We start from the raw sequence: 19218 nt of genomic DNA, 5'->3' as shown, positions 1-19218 counted from the left end.
GTCGAGATCCATGGATGCGGGATTCAAGCAGGGGTCAGAGATCTCGAACACAAAGATAAAAACAAAGTGTGTAGTTTGCAAGCAGATTTACTTCATTTCGAAGTACCTTCTTTTACCAAGTTGCGCACGCACTGTCAACAACTAACAATAGGACGAATTACATCTGCATATAAAGCATAATATTTTCTAATTACTAATTGACATTTTCAATGAGAACACACAAGCACCCAATTGCGATGTAAGGTACGCTTACGTATAATGATCAGAACTGTATTTTTATACATCTATATATATGGATTTCCTTGGTGTCTTCAGTCATATAACTTCATCCTTATTCTCTCAAGCCATACCGTACATCGTCGTACGACGACAATGTCCCGCATAATCATTAGTTTGATTTTCTTTATTATTATTATTATAACTATTAAGTATTGTGTTGCTATTTTTTTCATGGACGACGATTTCCGTTGAAGTTTTCCTCTGAAAAACACGAACAAAGAAACATGACAGCTATTAGTTAGAATGATCAATGGACAGGATCATCGTAATCACTTGATATTCTACTGAATTGCTTTGGGTAAATTGTTAGGGTAGTTCTTATCGGTTGCTTATTGCTTTCTTGCTCAATCTTTACTCAGCCAACAAATCGGTGCCGCCAGCAATTGAAATGTTATTATAATTTTCTTCAATGGATTGTATTATTTAATTTGCAAAACACTTGAATGATGAGCTCAATATTTTTCGATGCAACAACATAAAAAGACTTGCATATGGTTAGGTTAGGTTAGGTCAGGTTAAGATGCAGTAGACGTTCCTGTCTTACCAGTATTTTTTCACAAGATATATTATCTTAGATAGATGTAATAATGCTGTATGTAAATCTATGGGCTATGTAAATAAATCGTAAATGTTTTTGTTTAAACCCGATAAGTACACATAGAACAGGCCATGTGTCGATATTCACCGCAACAGAATATCCACATTTGTTAGCACGCTTTCAATTCCCCGCTCTTTAGCGTCATACGAGCAAGGTACTGGCATTCCGAATACAAAAGAACGCAGCCTGAATAAATAAGTGGCCGCCAACGAGTGGCTCCATGTGGTCGTAGGCAGTTAGCTGGACCGCTTCGGACTCGGCTCATTTTTGTGAAAAATCTTCGACTAAAAGAGTGGTATATTGACAACCTCTACGGCGTAATTCAGTAGTCCAGAAAGACTTGAAGATAATCTCTAGGTGTTAAGGGTTTTAGCGAACGGTTTGGAGGCGTTCCTTTTACAGACAGTTAGCTAACGTCATGCGCGGTTACTGAATGATGTCAAAGACAGGTAAGCATCTAGGATTATTATATATGATCAGGTAGATTCACCTGATCTCTATGCCTGGCGCTCGAAAATAGTAAACAAAGCTTGCCTTAGGATTACACTCGGTGTAATACACGTCTGATACGAAACCTGAAACCGGTGAAAATTTTCATGGAAGCCAGCTCGCATTAACGATTACTTGTTATGAGGCTCGTGTAGAAGACCTTTTTCTCGGTACCTGAAAGTATCTCCATAATTACCCCTGATATATAATGTTGGAATGGTGCCCAAAAAAAATCCTGTTAGAAGCGGGATACCCTCTTCATATGACTAGGTCAATCAGGAAACGTTGTACACTCTAATTTGAGTTTATTTATATATGTTGCTTATTTGTTTACTGCATATATATATATATATATATATATATATATATATATTGTAATAATTGGTACAGATGCTAGACCTATTTAAGCAACCCTCTTGACATTGGGCCCGCCTATAATTAAATAAGCATATCTTATTTGTTGTGATTAATATTTGTCTGTTGTTGCTATCAATATCTGAGCGGTCATAATCATATACTTAAGGAACTATTAATTCATTGTTGTGGTATTTCCTGTATGGCATATAATAAATTGTTGTATTTCTTTCCTTCGAGTCGAGTTCTTCCTTGCTTCTTGGTATATTCCTGCCTATAGTCGTAGATTTAACAAGATTGGCCGACGTGTTACAAGGTATCTACTTCTGCCGGGTGAACAAGACGTATAGTCTAAGCCAATTACATGCTTTAGCACTACCAATTTGCCTTGTAACTAACACACAATGCTTTATGTCTATTTGCTTTCTAACGTTTACCTCAGTAACGCTCCCATCGTACGTCTGCAAGATACTCGTCTTTCTAAAGCCCTCAATAATACACTCACCCGCGTATGTACTTGTCATTACATGTAGCTACTGTAAGGTATCACATAATTTAATATGCCATTAGTAGTAAAAACGGATGCGTTTTTGCCCGTTCTAAGCTGTCAATGGGTGTTTGTCTAGAATACCTAATAACTATTATAGCTTGGCAGCGTCGTCTCACGACAGGTACCAAACACCGAAAATCTCACCTTGTCTGCTTGATTGAGTCGGCTATCTAATCTAATTATGATCATAATTACTGTTTGAATATTCGGTTAAATTTTACAGGCAATTTTAACTAGGCTCAAGCATGCACACCATATATCGCGTCATCACACAATTTTAACGGGATACACCACTTTACCGCTCATCATACAGCCAGACCGATATTTTATATATATATATATAAACACACGAAAAATACACTCGTACATTTAACTGTCCAACTATAAGCCAACTCGCAAATGGAGAAGATTTCTGACTTCAACCAGCCTCGTACTGATTGCCAATATTTCCATCGCAGCAGTGTCGTCATTACTGTATCAACGTTACTGACGTAATGATCTGATTGCTCTTGCAACATATCCTTCCAATGTTATTTTCCATTGGAGGGCTCCTGACAAACACGTTGCCTATTATTCAATCCGGCTAACCAATATATATACTAACAGGGTGGTCAAAAGTCCCCTGACGTTTCCCGCTCTCGCTGTCAAGTGAACTTTGTTTCACCCTGGAGATATATATACATAACTGTCCATTTAAATGAAGGAGCTACTTGACATGAAGGTAACAATGTCAATTAAACAACCGTTTGATCACTCGATGTAAATCACACAATGATTGCACTCGTCGTCACACAAGTATGTTAATGCCATTATTATCTATCACTGATGATGATGATGATGATGATGATGATGATGATGACGACGATGATGGTGGTGGTGGTGGTGGTGGTGGTGGTGATGATGATGATGATGGTGGTGGTGGTGATGATGGTGGTGATGCTGATAAACAAGGGGTAAATATGATTTGCTTAGGTACGATTCTTAAGACTGCTTCAGTACTACTATTATTTATTCCCAAAAGAATAGTGTCGCCTCTGAATTCCCTGAAACAGTTCGTTCAAGATATTACTATCGTACCGTGTATTTTGCAATCATAAAAATAGTAACCTATCTATCTACGGACGTAATTTCATTGCTTTGATCAGCTTATCACATACCACCCGTATAGATATTCACCCCGCATTAGTTTGTATCTTGAAGACATTATCATGAAGTTGAAGTGGTTTTGTTTGGCTCTGTTATTGAACTTGTTTTCACGCTTAGCATAGAACCTTCGTTGCGCAGACAGATATACTCGGAAGGAGGGAGTAAAGGGACTCGAACCAGAACGCCTTGAGTTGCTTCTACCAAAGCAACTAAACGACGCCCTCGTACTTCGCTGTACGCCCGCAAACTGGAAAGGGGATACGGAACTTCACATTGATTCCATCCACCCGATCCTTCGAAATCGATGTATCAGGACTGGGTAAACAAAAACAAACGGAAGTATTGCTCATTCGAACACAGCGCACACTGTCTCTCGTGGAAGATTAAAAGCTGTCAAATCGTAAATTCAACCGTGATAAATCGAACCGATTTCAGGTTGATCTTTAGCTTTCGATCAATTCGACCGAAGTTTATGACCAGCGTTAGATTAAAAACAAGTTCTATCGTCGATGGCAGATAGCTCAGTTATCGATTCGTATACATATTGAAGAAACTGTTGAAACCTCCAGAGCTCTAATGCTGACACCTGCTCATTGACTTCTGCCAATCTGTTTTACTTCGACTCGACGCATACAAGCACTTAACAAACCGACAGAAACAACAACAACAACAACAACAACACGATTCAATGTTATTGGATTTAAAAACGAGCGAAATTGTGGAGCCGAACCTATAGACAAATAATTGGTTATTTCTAAAGTTACCGCGGCGTGAAAATCAGCAGACTGCGAGATCTAAATTTTGTGCGAGTATACTTTTTGCCACACTTGCACGTTGTCTGTTTCATTACTCGCTCAGGATAGCTAAGAGATTTTCGTATCAGGTATGACAATACCCAATACATCTATTTCCGTGTACCGTTTCTGATAGAGGATATTATGGCATCGTTGTTATGAACATACATACACATGCACAGAAACAGACATTGGGCTTAAGCCCAAAGAACAAAGCATATATAATGGGATCGATTATCTTCAGACGGTTATTCGCTCAAAGGTCAGTCAGGTCAATGCAAAGAATGATCTGATATCATCGCGAGGCAGGCGGGGGTGCAGTCTGTCTGCTGTGCCTGTGTTTGTGCTTCCTGGTTCATTGCACGTAGCTCTTTTCTGCATTTTCAGCGGCATTCCCACGCTTCCTCTCTGTTTATCTCCCTTCCTTTGGATTTCACATACACTCATCATCAGTGAGTACACGGAAGTTCGTAAGTCAGACGAAAGCGATAATCTCGTGCGTTCGGTCACCTTGTCCGGCTGGGCCACCGGCGTGCGAAGAGTCCCTGTCAGGCCGAGGGGAACTGTCTCGCGTTCCGGAAATGCCATCGTGAACAGGGCCGTGTGGCACTTGCGTTGATGGCGCCGGGGGCTGCCTGGACGGGTCAAGAGGCCCCCAGATACGTACAGTGGCGTCGTCCGATACAGATGCAAGGATATCGGTAAATTGAGGGTTCCATGCAACACAATTCACGGTGCATGTGTGACCTTCAAGGGTGGCAATCGGTGTTTCCTTGCAACGATTGAAGATGTACACGTTACTGTCTGTATCGGAGAAGTACATTCAGAATAGAAAGAAAGGCGAGAATCAGATATACTGATGATATTATGTTCATTTGAAGTGTGATGTGATAATACAAATCAGGTAAGAACCTATGGTACAACCATTATATGGCTATCACTGATGAGTTACTAATCTTGGCTAGCTGGCTTGTTCTGCAACAAGAATAAAAATACAGAACATAACGACCGACAAAGAATGTAATAGAAAAGTGATACTGTTCACCTTCACTGCCGGATGCGATGAATTTCTCATCAACACCACCGAAGCACGAATTAATGGTGAAATACCCCTGACTCATGCCGCGGAATTTCATGAGTAGAGTCTTGTCACGAATGTCCCATAGATGTATGCCTTGGTGCGAAAGATTTATCAAGGCAAATCGATCAGTTTTGTCCACCGAGAACGACATAATCGAGTGATCTTCTACCACTCTGAAAGAACGACAGTAAAAACAAACCCGTACGTCAACTTCGAGGATTACAAACAACCAATATAGGCATACATTTCTTGATTGCACAAGAGAACTAGGAATGAACATATCGGAAATAACATACATACATTGCTCGCGAGTACTATACATTAATGATACGCTTCAAATCTTATACATAAAACCTTTCGTTAATATTTTATCGATTCTATTTTTTTTTTGTTTACCAAATAATTACATACTAAACATGCATAATGACCAAATGTTGTATATAAAGGGCGAAATATTGGAATAAGAGGATTAAAGTAACACTTTTGCGTAAGTGCACCACCAGAATAAAGCCCTTTTCAGAAGGGCTTAGTGTGGGATTCAGCCCCGACGGCTGAATCTATTTCTGCCGAGACCACCTCCCATTAGTTCTCAATTCCTTTTTTGAGCATCGCTCTGAACCGGCTCGGTTCTTTATTTAACAGTACGACGGGTTGCTACGGGTTGCCGACATACCCAGTAGGCTCCTGGTGACTCGAAGGAGCCTATTGGGTATGTCGGCCATTTGTTTCGCAGGTTCGTTCACCCCTCGACGCGCTTGTTCCTACACGACAGTTTATCTTTTCTGTTTCTCACGATAGTTTTTTTTTTCTGTGTTTCCCGAAGTTCTTCACTTCGGCGCGCCCAATTTACCTGCTGAAAGGTTCTTTGGCCAGGGTAACTCCCTTTTTTATAATTAGTAAATCTGTGTACGAATCCTTGGAACCACATTTCACCGCACACCGCAGGTTTAGCTTCGCTGCCCTAGTCTTCATCGATTTGAATGTTTCACATTTGACGAGCGTCTAAAAGGTATCATCTTCGTTTCCCATAACGTGATGAATGCAGCTTGCGAAAAATGTTTTACTTATTTTGTGACGGAAGGCCTGAAATTCGCCATACCCGGTGAGAAATTGTGTTATACAATAAATCGAGTCTTCGCGCGGACTAGTCATCCAGTCACTAATATTTGATGTAACGTTGCTCGCTTTGCACCGAGACGTCTATTTGGAATTGCCTTCTATTTATCTCGCCATGTTCACCACCCAGTGATGCTTAACGTACAAATGGTCTTTAAAAAGTTTCCTTTTTCCACATATCTTAAGTTTTCAGGAAAATGTACTTAGGCAGAACTATGACGCCTAAGGTAATCGCAGCTAGTTTTGTTAGTCTGTACCACCCTTAACACGGCGATATGTTGTATTTTACGCAGCTAGGCTTTCTGGATTTTGGTCGATTAAGTAAAAGAAGACCAACGCTCCGAGACGCGTAATCTGTTCCATTACAGACATCAGCAATCGTCTTACCACTTAATTCTGTCTATATTAGGCAAAAGTTTAATTAGATTGGTCGTGGTTTCAGTTGCTTCTTCTGACGCCGCCTTTACATGGAGGATTCCGCGCTTGGTACGACCCAAGTAGGCCAAATAGCGACCTGTCTTGACGGTCCTTATCTCTTCTCTTGCCAGAGAACTGGATATTTGGGCACCTTTTTGATTCGATCAGTAGAATTGGCTAGCTTTTGACTACTAACTAAAGGAAGGAACTAAGGAACTAAAGGAAGACCACTGTTACTCATTCACATCAAAACCTTGGCGAACGTTAGCTCGCGCCTATAACTCCTGGAGGCATTGTGCGCCAACTGTTAACATCAAGTTGTCAGCCCACGTTATTAGGTCTACATCCAGCAGGTTTTCCAAGCGAAGTACCCCAGGCAATGTTTTGTAGGCAATGTTCTACAATAGTGGCCCGATCGTCAAACGCTAGCCGTCATAGAAAATATTGATACGTTGCAGTCGATTTCCCTGACACTTGGAGGTCATGGCTGCAAGGTGTGACGTCTAATTTTTTTAGCTTGTTTAGGACTAACCTCTAAAATAGACTGTTGAAGGTGTTTTTCACGTACAACAAGATTCTTAGAAAGTCTTAATATTCTGATGTTATTGCTTCTTTTGATATAATCCTGTAAAATCGTATTTGAGACCAAATTTTTTCCTAAAGCCATATTGCACGTTCAATCAGAGAAGTCAATAGTCCCCGGCAATGCCTCGCAATCATACCTCTAGGGTAACCTGGGAACTCTTGACCAAAATTTTCAGGAGACAGACTGACCGAAAAATACAGTCTAGGTTGAATGAGCATCAGTTCTTTTTTTCCGCTGCTCTGGGAGGTCGCTCTATGGCATCATCTAGGAAATAAACCTCTGCAAGAAGTTTTGGATACTCCTTGAGTTTAGTGGCAGCTGGTGATATACCGTCCATTTCAGGAACATATTCGCAGCTTTATACGCTTATTATTAGTACGCTAACCTATGATTTCCTCGAAAGTAACCTCTACCATTTCCTTCTCTTTACCTACACGTCTCTCGTGTCTAGTTCTGTTGAACTTCATGTTGCTGAGGAACTGCTGCAGGACTTTTCTGATTTCTTTGTTCTTTATCTCTATTTTTAGTTTTACCTTTTGTCTTTTCTCTTAAAATTCTGTCCAGCCTTCCCCAACGCTGTTTAATCCACGTTATAAAATTTTATTTCGAACTCGAATTTTGAAGTAGATGTACTTTCAAAATACGACAGCCTTTAAATTTAATAAAATAAAGACCATGTTAAAAGTAAAAAGAGTTCAAAGTAAAAACAAGTATACATAGATTAGAATATAAAGGGACAACGAAGGGCTAAATACTGTTTTGCAAAAAATTGCAGAATTCAATATATTAAACAAAAACAATCGTAAAAAAGATTATAGTTTAAATCTCTCATATTTATATTTGAATTACCATTAGTATCTTATCTTTTACTCATTACCTGCTAGTTTTATAGTAAATATTTTGTTTTTCTAGTGTCTTTCACTAATCCTTTCAAACTGGAATGTTAGTCAATTTTTTAGTTATTCGCTTTATCATTTAACAAGTGTCGATAATTCATGATAATGAAGTTGGAATGAAAGTTGGAAGAACTTATTATCATAAGTTCTTCCAACTTTCTGCAACACCATCACTGTTATTGGTGCAACAATAGGTAGAGGATCTAGGAATAAATATTAGTCGTGTTCTTACATGTGCTCATCTTGCATGTAGTCAAAATTATAGCCCTTAATACGGTTATGGCTATCAGCGCCAAGAACGGTTCGTCCATCGCTGAGACACTGAAGACCTTGGAGTCGCACCCCCTCCCAGTGATCAAGCACCTGTAATGTTGGCGCCGCATATCAACGGAATTAAAAAAAAAATTAAAAACAGGTCGAGAACATTAATCAGAATCACTAACAGAACTGATGAATCGTCAAGAAGCTTTTTAATCATTCATTTGGCGACTTCATATATAAATATATGCATTTAATTATTAGAAATTACAATGGGTAAATTGAAATCAACAACATTACTTGTCCCGAAATATCACATTGATAAAACTGTCCTTTGGTGCCCCCACAAACAAATTTGGTTCCGCCAGCTTGCCACGCGCATGTGGTCAGACTGTCTTCAGCTGAATGACTCATCTTGCAACGAAGTTCTCCCGACTGAAAGTGAAGTCACAGTACCATACGCATGCGTTTCATGTTTGTAAAAAAGTCTTTCGAATTTGTACATGAGTATAGACCTAAAATGAGTACGTACAAGGTAATGATGAAACGATAGTAGAACTAATGAAGCGGTTAAACGTATGATACAGCGATTACAAAGATAGACCAATGTACTTGCTAGCTAAAAAATTATCATTGGGGCATCAAACTCGCAAAATAAAACGCAACTTTAAGCCCCTCAGTCTGAAGCTAGAAAGAAGATTCAAGATAATACAATGTTCGATTCTGCTTTCAGCTAACGACATATATTTGTGTAAATACTAAATGAATTTCTTTATCACCGTTATAACATAGCATGACACTAGCAATTCAACGCTGCGACGTGCTCGTAGGCCGTATACTAAATAGTACGTTACTCACAATTGTATTCCAAATCCACAAATCCGCGGAGCCTTGAAAACCACAAACAAGCAACATGGAATCATCAGGGCTCCAAGCGATGCAGCTGACTCCGAATGTATGACCGTCCAGGCTCATCTGCCGACTTAGTTCGCGCGTTTGGGGGTTCATTTGCCATATTATCACGTAGGAGTCCTTTGAACCTGTGGCCAACCGAAGACCGTCGTGACTCCACACACACACCCAAATTTCGTCGGAGTGATCAGTGAGAATCTGAGTAATGAAAAAAAAACACACATCGTTAGCGGGCGCCCGCAAGTGCTCACAACAAACGAGACTGAGTACAAGAGTTTTCGGTCAATCAGGAAATGCGTCTGTTTCAATTAAATTGAAAGCTTGCTTTATTGATGACGTTGGTAGCAATTGCAAGGAATCAACGAAGTAATATATGACAAAACAGAGTTAACAAAAATAAATATTAGCAATGATGATGGGAAAATAAGACTAATAGATGGAAAGCAGGACGTTTTTGTTTAATTCAGTTTATTTAAGTAAACTGTTTAAGATTAAGGGGCAGTTTATATATATTTGGTTTCGTTGACTCTACTTTTTCATATATTACCTTGTTGATCCCTCGCAATTTCGCTAGTTACCAACGTCATTAATTAAGCGAATTGAATTATATATAAAAATAAAAATTGAGAGTGAGAGAGAGAGAGAGAGAGAGAGAGAAATCATCTGGAGGATGTTTAACGAGAATCTGGGAGAGAGTTCCATTCTATAGAAAGTTAAATCTTGATAAAGCTGTTGGTAACGGAATTCAGGGCTGAGGAGAATAAACAATGTCTTAGAATGTAGCAACCACACCATTAAGACCGATGCAGCAGAGGGCTCAGGTGTACTAGTAACTTAATGACGTAGTTTCTCGGATTGAAAGATATTGGGAAGGATACGAAATTAACGGTAAGTAAAATCAAAGGAAGCAGAGCTACGTAAATCTAACATTCCGATTTGCCAGAATACGATTTGCAGGTTCCTAGTCAGCAGGACAGACACCTAATTGAAGTCAATGTGATTACCTGCTGAGTGTGACAAGGGAAATCGTCTTTAACGCAGGTATGATCGCTAAGAAGGGAAATTCCTTCAAGCATTTGTAGATCTCGAACTCCGTCGTCGTTCGTAAGCGGAGCCATACCACGGATAGGTTGATCGACCTTATTGTGCAGTTCGCATCGTTCCACCTGATACGCTTGGGCCTGAATAAATGGTCAGTGAATACGACGAGCAAGATTAGGTTTTTTCCTTTATACCAAATTCACTGTAGTTGTGTTATACAAATACGGATACTATTAAGCAGCTTCAGCGGTAAGTGACTCTAAAAAAATGAAATATCGATCAAAAGTACAAAGCACCATTTATAATTACGGCACAGGACGTATATCAATTTACGCACTTTGGCAAGTAGAGAACGTAATCGTCTCGGTGGCAGCATAATGCTGGCAGGAAGAAATCGTTGCAATCGTTCCATAAGAAGGTCCCGAGCCTCCGTCACATTTGAACGATGGAGGAGAAGTTCGGGATTATCCGGAGACATCATTAGATAACTGCAAACGTTTATAAAAGCCACTATTTAGTGAGAGCATTCTCGTTGAAAGAACCTTATATACTTGCTATGATTAGAAGACTACAGTTGACTATTATGCTGGCCTCAATCATAGACGTTTCTTTTACATAAATAAACCTAACAATGGAACACAACTATAAATTACTGGTACTTCTCACACGAGGTTATATCTTCAACAGTTGAAGTCTTATTCGAAAGGTGATACTACCATGATATTTTGGATTACACTTCAGCATATGTGACAAAAATTTAGCTCCGTGTGGATAAAATTATATCAGTTAATAAACCATGTTACATAATCAATTTAGGTTGTTTCACCTTATCCTAGTTTGTGAATAGCACTAATGTAAAATATATTTTTTATACGTTATCTATTTGGAATTGAATGAGAAAACACATTTGACTGCTGCTTACCTAGATAGTTGATGAACCCTTTCTATGTTGTGCTTCAGAGGACTCAGCTCGGTGCGAAGACACGCTAGAGCGTCCATGGTTTTGTTTTGTACGAGAAATTCTAGAAATTTCTCCTCAAGTAGAAGGAAGCGCATTTTCTTACTTGCATTCGACCCGACAAGTAAATGTTCCAGGTCGGATAGATCGTCAATAGCTTGATCCAACTAAGCGGACAGAAGTCGATAATAACAATAACATTTATTTGTTATTTGTTTCTTTAAGTACTGAAAACTATTTTTACAGAAGATCAATAAGAAAGTTTCCTCCTCCCTTCTGTAGGTACTTTTCGATAGAGCGAAATGATTTTCTAAGAGGTTTTAGCTACGTCCTAGAGTTTGTCAACGGAGACAATCCGCTGAAAAACACACAAAAAAAGCACACCCTGGAAAAACATATCCCTGGAAAGGTTTTGTCGAAATTTACAGTGGTTTTCGGATAAGATACGCATTTTTAGGCAATTGTTTTTGTGGACTCCCACCAGCCAATGCTGTTTCGTTTTACTGAGATCAATCAGTTTCAGCAGATCACCTTCTCATCTTGCGACAAAATGTCTAACCGCAAAAGCCTTCCAACATCAACACGGTTCAGTAGATAGGTCCAGAAATGGCTATTAGAAATACGACAGCATTTGACATTAAGATCAATAGTAGGCCACATTCCTGTCAGTGTTTTCGGGAAAAATTGGTACGGACTAACAACACACTGTGTTTTTATGTTTTTTGAATTTAAATTAACACATGAATTGATCACATAGCAAATAGAGTGAAATAGCTTGCTGAGACAAATGGCAGCATTTCAGCTGCAATGGCAGTCAAGCCTGCTTACGTCACGAAATTAACAGGGTGCCTAATTGATGCGGCAGCCTAACTGGCCCATTTTATTTATTATAGAAGAGTTTATTAAAGTCGACTGCTATTGCGGCAGTGTCAATCTATTGATATTATGTTTTGGCCTCTTTTCACCTCTAACAAAAAAAAAAAAACACGTAGACACATTTTATTCGAATTCGGTGAAAAAGTTAATTTATTATGTGTATGCCATTTTTGTCCATGAACTTTTTATCTCCCATCCAATGAATGTATTTCTTGTCGATAGGAATTCTAAAGTCTGGTGTCGGGACACTCCTCAAACTAAATTTTGAAACCTTCACTACTATAATTTACGACTATTCATGAAGGAACAGATGGCCATCCATAGTTGCAAGGTCTATCGATTACTGTGAACATAAGCGAGCCTTATCTTCAATGCTGCTATGTACGGTCTGGCATTGTCTTGGAAAAAGGTAACTTTGCCCTGTCTGTTAGATTTTCATGGGACAACCTTGTTCAATCAGTACAATTGAGCCATATATATATATATATATATATCCTTATATATATATATATATCCTTATATATATATATATCCTTATATATATATATATCCTTATAATATATGGCTCAGTTGTACAATTATATATATTAATCGTCTTGCTTTTTTCAAGAATTTTGCAGCTAGTAAGATCTTCCGGTCCCAACAATCATAAATCATATCTTTTTGGGATAGAGATTTCGTTGAACTCCGGAGTTTGGAGTATAGACATAAGGATACTTCTCGTTAGCGGTGACAATGTCACGTAGAAAACTGTCACTGCGGCTATGTGTTGCTCAATGCCAGGCTAAATGTTGCAAGTGATAAAAAGCCGTATTTAGTTGTACTTTTTGCTGAATTTATGGGACATACAGGCTCCTAACTTTTAAATAATTCCAGTATATTAAATATGTCTATCCTTCGTATATAATGAATATATTGGTATAATTATGAACTATGTCTTTCTTATATGTCACAAACATCCCACAGGGTTTTTACTGACCTTTCCATCCATTACGTGACGCTGAAGTTTAACAGCGAGATGGTGATCATACGAGCAGCCAGATTCTTCCTGCAAGGTCGATACTGTACGGCTGAAATTTGAAATGACCGCCAAATAACACGGTTATTTCTTCCACATCGCAGTTATGACATTTAGTTTACCCTACTGGTAAAGAGGGCACTGTTACGCTAATGAAACGCACATATTACGGCTATGTATCATTGGATGCCATCAATATCAAATCATTGTGAACCATCGAAACACCTGCCTAAATGCTACTGTAATACACGTCACCTGCTCGTGTGTCCTATAACGCTAGTGAAAGCTAAAAACAAAATAAATTGTGTAAAATCACGACACTGGTGCCATGATATGCTTCGATATAAGCTCGTCTCCTAGAGCCTAATCCTCGGACTGCTCACGAACTTACATTACATACACGGTCTTCTCTATGTGCGTTATATTTGCCTATAGATATCACTGTTCGAAAATACCTTGCCAATTATGGTAGACAATAAATTTCATTACAGACAGTTTGGGTAAGTCTAAGTATCGCTATACGAACTTATATGCAGATTCATTGACTGTCCCTTGAGAATCAGCTTGTAAATGTAGACTCTGATCGTTACAAAGTTGATGGGTTAACCTTTGGAACAATGTGTTTCAACTATCAGCCTGTGAACCAGATAGATAGTGTTTAAGCACAGAGAAGCAGCTGTGCATGAAATATTATCTTAAATGGCACTTAACTTAAGCCGTTGTTGGAGGGATAGCTTAACGCTTCCAGGAGGCGCCCGAGCAGTTCATGATATTATTAAGTTAGTACATGGGCTTAAGAAGTTCTACTTGGTGCGCTACGATTTTGTAGCATGCAGCCATATCAACATTCCAACAACACAATGATATACGATGATTGCAACTATTTTTATAAAACGGACTACTATCGCTAATAGTCTTGGTACGAGGCAATAGGAAAAACAACCCATGTTATCCCCCTGTTTTAAAACTTTATATTCCTTCCAATGGAAGAGTTGAAGGACTAACTGAGGAAAATTAATCTTGTATCTTCGAATATTCGGAAAAATTGATACATCTTCAACGCTATACAAAGCTGGGCGACGGACTGATTTGATGTTCGAAAGTATTTTACCAAAAATTTCTTTATACTTCCCTGGTAGCAGACGAGTGGTAAGCTATTATAACATCTTTTTATAACACTTTTTTATGATCACATATAGCGAGGTTCATGACTCTGACCAACGTTTCCCAGTTTCGTTGCCAGACCCTGCCTTTTTCGAGCCACAGAAACTATAATTTCTATAGCAAACAAAAAAAAAGCCTGTTAACTACAAAACAACTAGGTGTATTGGCAAAAGTTGACAGCTACCACCTAAATTATGCATTCAATAAATATTAGGATATAGTTTCTCGAATATTGCACTTATAATATTGGATAAAGCTGGATTGATATTTGCAACACCGGATCACATTGCTTAATGTAGACCTTAAATTAACAACGGACAAGGTAAAATAATTTTTTCTTGCTTTCAACACATAACAAAATTAAATTTCATACTTCATGGAGATCGTTGTCCGAATGAATTTATTTGCCGATGATCTATTCGGGTTACCGCTGTCCTACTCACCAAAACAGTAAGTCACAACTAGTACTCGTATTATTACTACCATACTATTTATAATTAAATCTTCCCTGCATAATATCTTCTACGGATTATACGAAATTGATTAGCTTCCGACTTGTTTTGAAACCGTTGCAGGCTTTGCTATTTTTGTCATGGTTATTACCATACGCTACACATTTGCCCCTGAAACCATCTGCGTTTCTACAGTTACCGTTAACCTAAATTAGGCTTCTCTCATAGCCATACGGGAACACACGAGAGGCCACGTCATGACCAGTAATGATCACCAGTTGACAGTAAGTTAACTTCAACTCTTCTCATAGACACCAAATAGCATTATTTCCCATAGCTTTTCGATAGATAATGTTTGCTATCATAATAACACGCTGTTTCAGCGTATATATAGTCCGGCTAATCTTTTTCAAACTAATAAGATTTTTTTTTGTTATAAAAAAACGTACACTGTTACTAAATAAGTATTTCTGGTCCTTACTATAAAGTCGACTTTTAATGTCCGATATTTTATCCGTCATACTCAGTTTCCCATAACAGATCCTCGGCTTTTCCCTATTTTCGCTGGCAGTGTTTTGGTTACCGATAGTAAATCGACTCAAAGCCGACATAGAATAATACAACACGGAAGCGAGCTGATGATTTAATCATAATGGATCGGTGTGATTCAGCGCAAAAACTGTGCCAAATAAACATTGCCATTATTACTTTAATAAGAAATCAAAAATCACTCGAATACCGTATTGAGCACAAGACAATGAGATCTTCTCTAGAACGCACTTCTTCCTTTGCGATAGAACCTTTAGTTGGTGAGATTTTTTCATGATGGAGCAGAGTCCAATCGTGTTCGGATCCATAACGAATGTGGTCAAGCTGTAGCGCCACATATTGAAGCCAAAAAATGGTGACGGTATACACTTAGTGGAATTGGAGTTTCCGCCTGGCAAAACGGATTGACTTAGCCTTCTCTAGCGAATTAATGAATACAAAAAGCGCCCTCTCCATCCATGACAGTGCCAAACGACACGGATTTTAAGTTGCTCGGAAAAAAATGAGAGAGTTTAAATGAAAAATTTTGACGCATCCACCGTATAATACGGACCTTGAACCATCGGATTATCATTTGGTTCGATTTTTGTAGAACCCCTTAATCGTGCTGCTTTACTTTTAATGTAAAGATGCAAAAATCATTTCTACTATAATAAGACGCCATGACGGTAATCCCTCATAACTTGATTGTTGAAAACTATAACTCACATCCGCTTTTTTCGACTTACGTCTATCCAAATTTGATCGAACTTATCTGAAGGAAAGGCTTATCACAGCGAAAATGATCTTTTAGGTTCATTGTTCCAATAATGGCAGGAGTCGTGTATGGCAGGAGTCGTGTATGTCTCTATAGCTTATAAACAGAGGAACATAACGGCTGATACCCATAAAGCTTGTACACTTGCAAAAGTCTTAGAATTAAAATTGGTACGCTTATTGTTGCTTCGAGCAAAGCATTGTATTTTTAAGCTCCCACTTTTTTTATTCGGTTCAAGCAAACTGTGCACAAAAACAATTAAAACCAACCTAAGTCATTTCCAGAATTCGCACATCTTGTTACTCAAAAAGCATTGGTTGATAGGTCTATCTACGTGGCAGTTTCCGAAATACCATTACTTTAATATATAGTCGTATGGAGCCAGAGATATAGAGCGCTTGAGACATACGTTAGAGGCAGCATGGACATTAAACAAAACCCTATGAACTATTTCAGATATAGTTTCTTAAGCTACATCCACCAACCAAACTATAAACATTTTAATCTGCCTACTCAATGTTTACGTATTAGGTTTTTGTCTTGTCCGGGGTTCACCTTAAGCCTACCAGAATCTTTATTGGATTTCCAAGCAATTTTCGACTTGTCATCATTACCTGGTCTCTAAATATTTCTTCAAGTTTGTTTGGTACAAGTTATCGCCCTCTTCTCCTCTTGCTACGCTGTCACAAAGATAATATATGTGCGTAGTAATAACATATGCATCTATAAGATGCGAATAAAATCACAACGAGTAACGACGAAACAGGGGAAATTGCTCACCGTTGCCCAGCGAGGTTTGGAAGGCAATAATAATAAGTGTTCGGACTGATGGGAAATAAGAAGTGTTTCTTTTCCAGCTAACGTAACTTTGAATTCGCTAGCTGGAGTTTACCAAAGTAATAAAATCGAAATTAAAGCGTCCGCTCTCTATGCGAGGGTTTGAAGTATGATTCGCACTCGTTCCACTTCGTGTTTGTTTGTTTGTACCAAAAATGCCAAAGAAAATTCGCTAATTCTAATTCCCCGTGTTTTCTCAAAATGAGTAAAGTCTAGCTCACCGTCAGCTGCCAAGCCAAGAGAAATCGACTATCAGCTCCGTGTACCTGACAAACTCCATTTTTGGTGCGTATAAAATCTGCTTGGACTACATTGTAGATTATTTTCCGTTGTCATGACAACCTAGTCAACATGTGTCGTTGGAAACTTGCTAGGCGCCTTTAAATCTCGCGCACGACGCCACGCCGATAATCATAGCACTAAATATAATGTGTATTCAATCAATGAAGCATGGCACGTATCTACTAACACTTTTATTGCATTGATGAAAGTATGCATGGAGGATTTGGAAATAAGTTCGATGAAAAACGTATGCAACCGAATACGAACGGGTAGTAGTGCGTTCCGTAACGTTTTCTCGCGGGTAAAAAACCGTACACCCGCCATGCGTTTTCCCGTAAAAACTAATCTCTCGTAAGCTGACAGAGCGCTATTATCACTGTAACAGCCTGGGGTGCTCGATACATACGCCAAAGAATGTTATTAGTTATTAGATAGAATTGTCAAGCACTATTAGATAGCAGGCTTGTTATAATTATCCTCTAATAACGTTACATTGCATATTTACCAAAAATGACAAACAGTATTAAAGCCCGGCAAATCCTTCTTTTTTTGCGGGTACAAGGTACCTTACGCTTTTTGATTATCACTATGTGACCAACGCTGGCGACTTTTTTACTTTCGTGCAGACAACGTGCAAAATGTTATGTTGCTATTATCAGTGTTAATTCACTATCAGTGGTTTTAAAAAAGATTAGCTAATTTACGATTTTTTTTTCTTTTTTTCCCTGTTAACGCAAAAAACAAACTACTATATCAGCAAGCGCTCGTTCAATTCGAATCTGATCCACCCGATGCCTCTTGATCAACAAACGACCTACTGTTATTAATTGATTTTGACGCAGTTAAATCTGTTTGTCTAGTCAGAGCGTGATCGTAATTATGTTTTTCTCATTTGATTGCGGATCTACATCCACTAGTTAAGAAACCCAACTATAAAATAATAGATTTGGTCGGCATCGTAATTTATAATTGCTAAAGAATGAAAGACATGTACATGCAATTTAAAATCCCGGCTTAAACGGGTGTATGACTCCAACCCGACTGCTCCGACAGAAGTTTAAAAGAAAAAATTGACAAAGCCGTACTTTAGCCTAAAACAAGAAAATCAAAATGCAACTATACATTTGTACATACATAACCTGTTTTCTACAAAGATTTTTTATCGTATTTTTATTCGCTTCGATTATTTGAGTGACTATATTGTTAAAGCAATATTCCGGAACTATTGTATATATTCCGGAACTATATAATGAATGACTACATAACAGTGATACACAAAGGAACAAGGGTCGTGTACCAAAAACTATTGTCCTGTTTCTCTAATATCGAAAGATTTTGAAAAGCTTTGATCAAAAATAGTCCTCTCGATGTGGTACAGTGCCATGTCAAAATGGCCTACCCCCCGTTCGTCCCGTTACACAGATACCTTATACGAGTGAAACTGAATGATGTTTTTCATAAAAACTTCGGCCTTTCCTTATATATACGTTTAGAGTATAAGGTCGATCATGGATCGTATTCGTCTGGACGGTCTTATATTATAGAAATAGAGACCCGGTTCCTCCCTGCCCCTACCGGAATCACCTAAAGGTGGTGCATATGCACTCGTTTGGTGCAATACTTGTTCCAGATGTGATGTCTCGATGACCTAAGTGTTCTGTGACTTTCCTACCTCGCTACACTCGAAGCGCTGTTGATGGTGCGCGGCTCAGTTCTATGCACCCGTCAACGTACGTACGTACGGCTGAACCGCGGCATTAAGCCTCAGCCTTAATAATTTGCCCAGGCATCCTCTGGATAGGAATATT

At 38.7% G+C, this 19218-nt stretch overlaps 1 protein-coding gene across 7 annotated transcripts in view; it reads right to left on the bottom strand.

Annotated features, from left to right (window-relative positions):
- Positions 1 to 226: 226 nt before the first annotated feature.
- Positions 227 to 19218, bottom strand: part of LOC111250619 (WD repeat-containing protein 26-like) — a 23998-nt gene continuing 5006 nt past the window's right edge. For 3 of the 7 annotated variants that reach the window (XM_086990224.1, XM_086990223.1, XM_086990225.1), the window contains 10 exons: positions 13331 to 13421; positions 11440 to 11642; positions 10855 to 11005; positions 10481 to 10657; positions 9423 to 9674; positions 8865 to 8999; positions 8539 to 8669; positions 5256 to 5464; positions 4721 to 5014; positions 1652 to 3209 (listed from right to left, as the gene is read on the bottom strand). In XM_086990224.1, the coding sequence (XP_086846350.1) occupies positions 3058 to 3209; positions 4721 to 5014; positions 5256 to 5464; positions 8539 to 8669; positions 8865 to 8999; positions 9423 to 9674; positions 10481 to 10657; positions 10855 to 11005; positions 11440 to 11642; positions 13331 to 13421 (1795 nt within the window). In that variant the 3' untranslated portion in view covers positions 1652 to 3057. Of the gene's footprint in view, positions 481 to 1452; positions 1541 to 1651; positions 5015 to 5255; positions 5465 to 8538; positions 8670 to 8864; positions 9000 to 9422; positions 9675 to 10480; positions 10658 to 10854; positions 11006 to 11439; positions 11643 to 13330; positions 13422 to 19218 lie in introns of those variants that run through there. The other 4 variants (XM_086990226.1, XM_022806037.2, XM_086990228.1 and 1 more) reach the window with 4 other exon arrangements.

This window comes from Varroa destructor, unplaced genomic scaffold (genome assembly GCF_002443255.2).
Source record: "Varroa destructor unplaced genomic scaffold, Vdes_3.0 BEIS01000005.1, whole genome shotgun sequence".
NCBI lineage: Eukaryota > Metazoa > Arthropoda > Arachnida > Mesostigmata > Varroidae > Varroa > Varroa destructor.
Note: the sequence above shows the minus strand (reverse complement) of the source record. Positions and strands in the feature narration are given on the sequence as shown.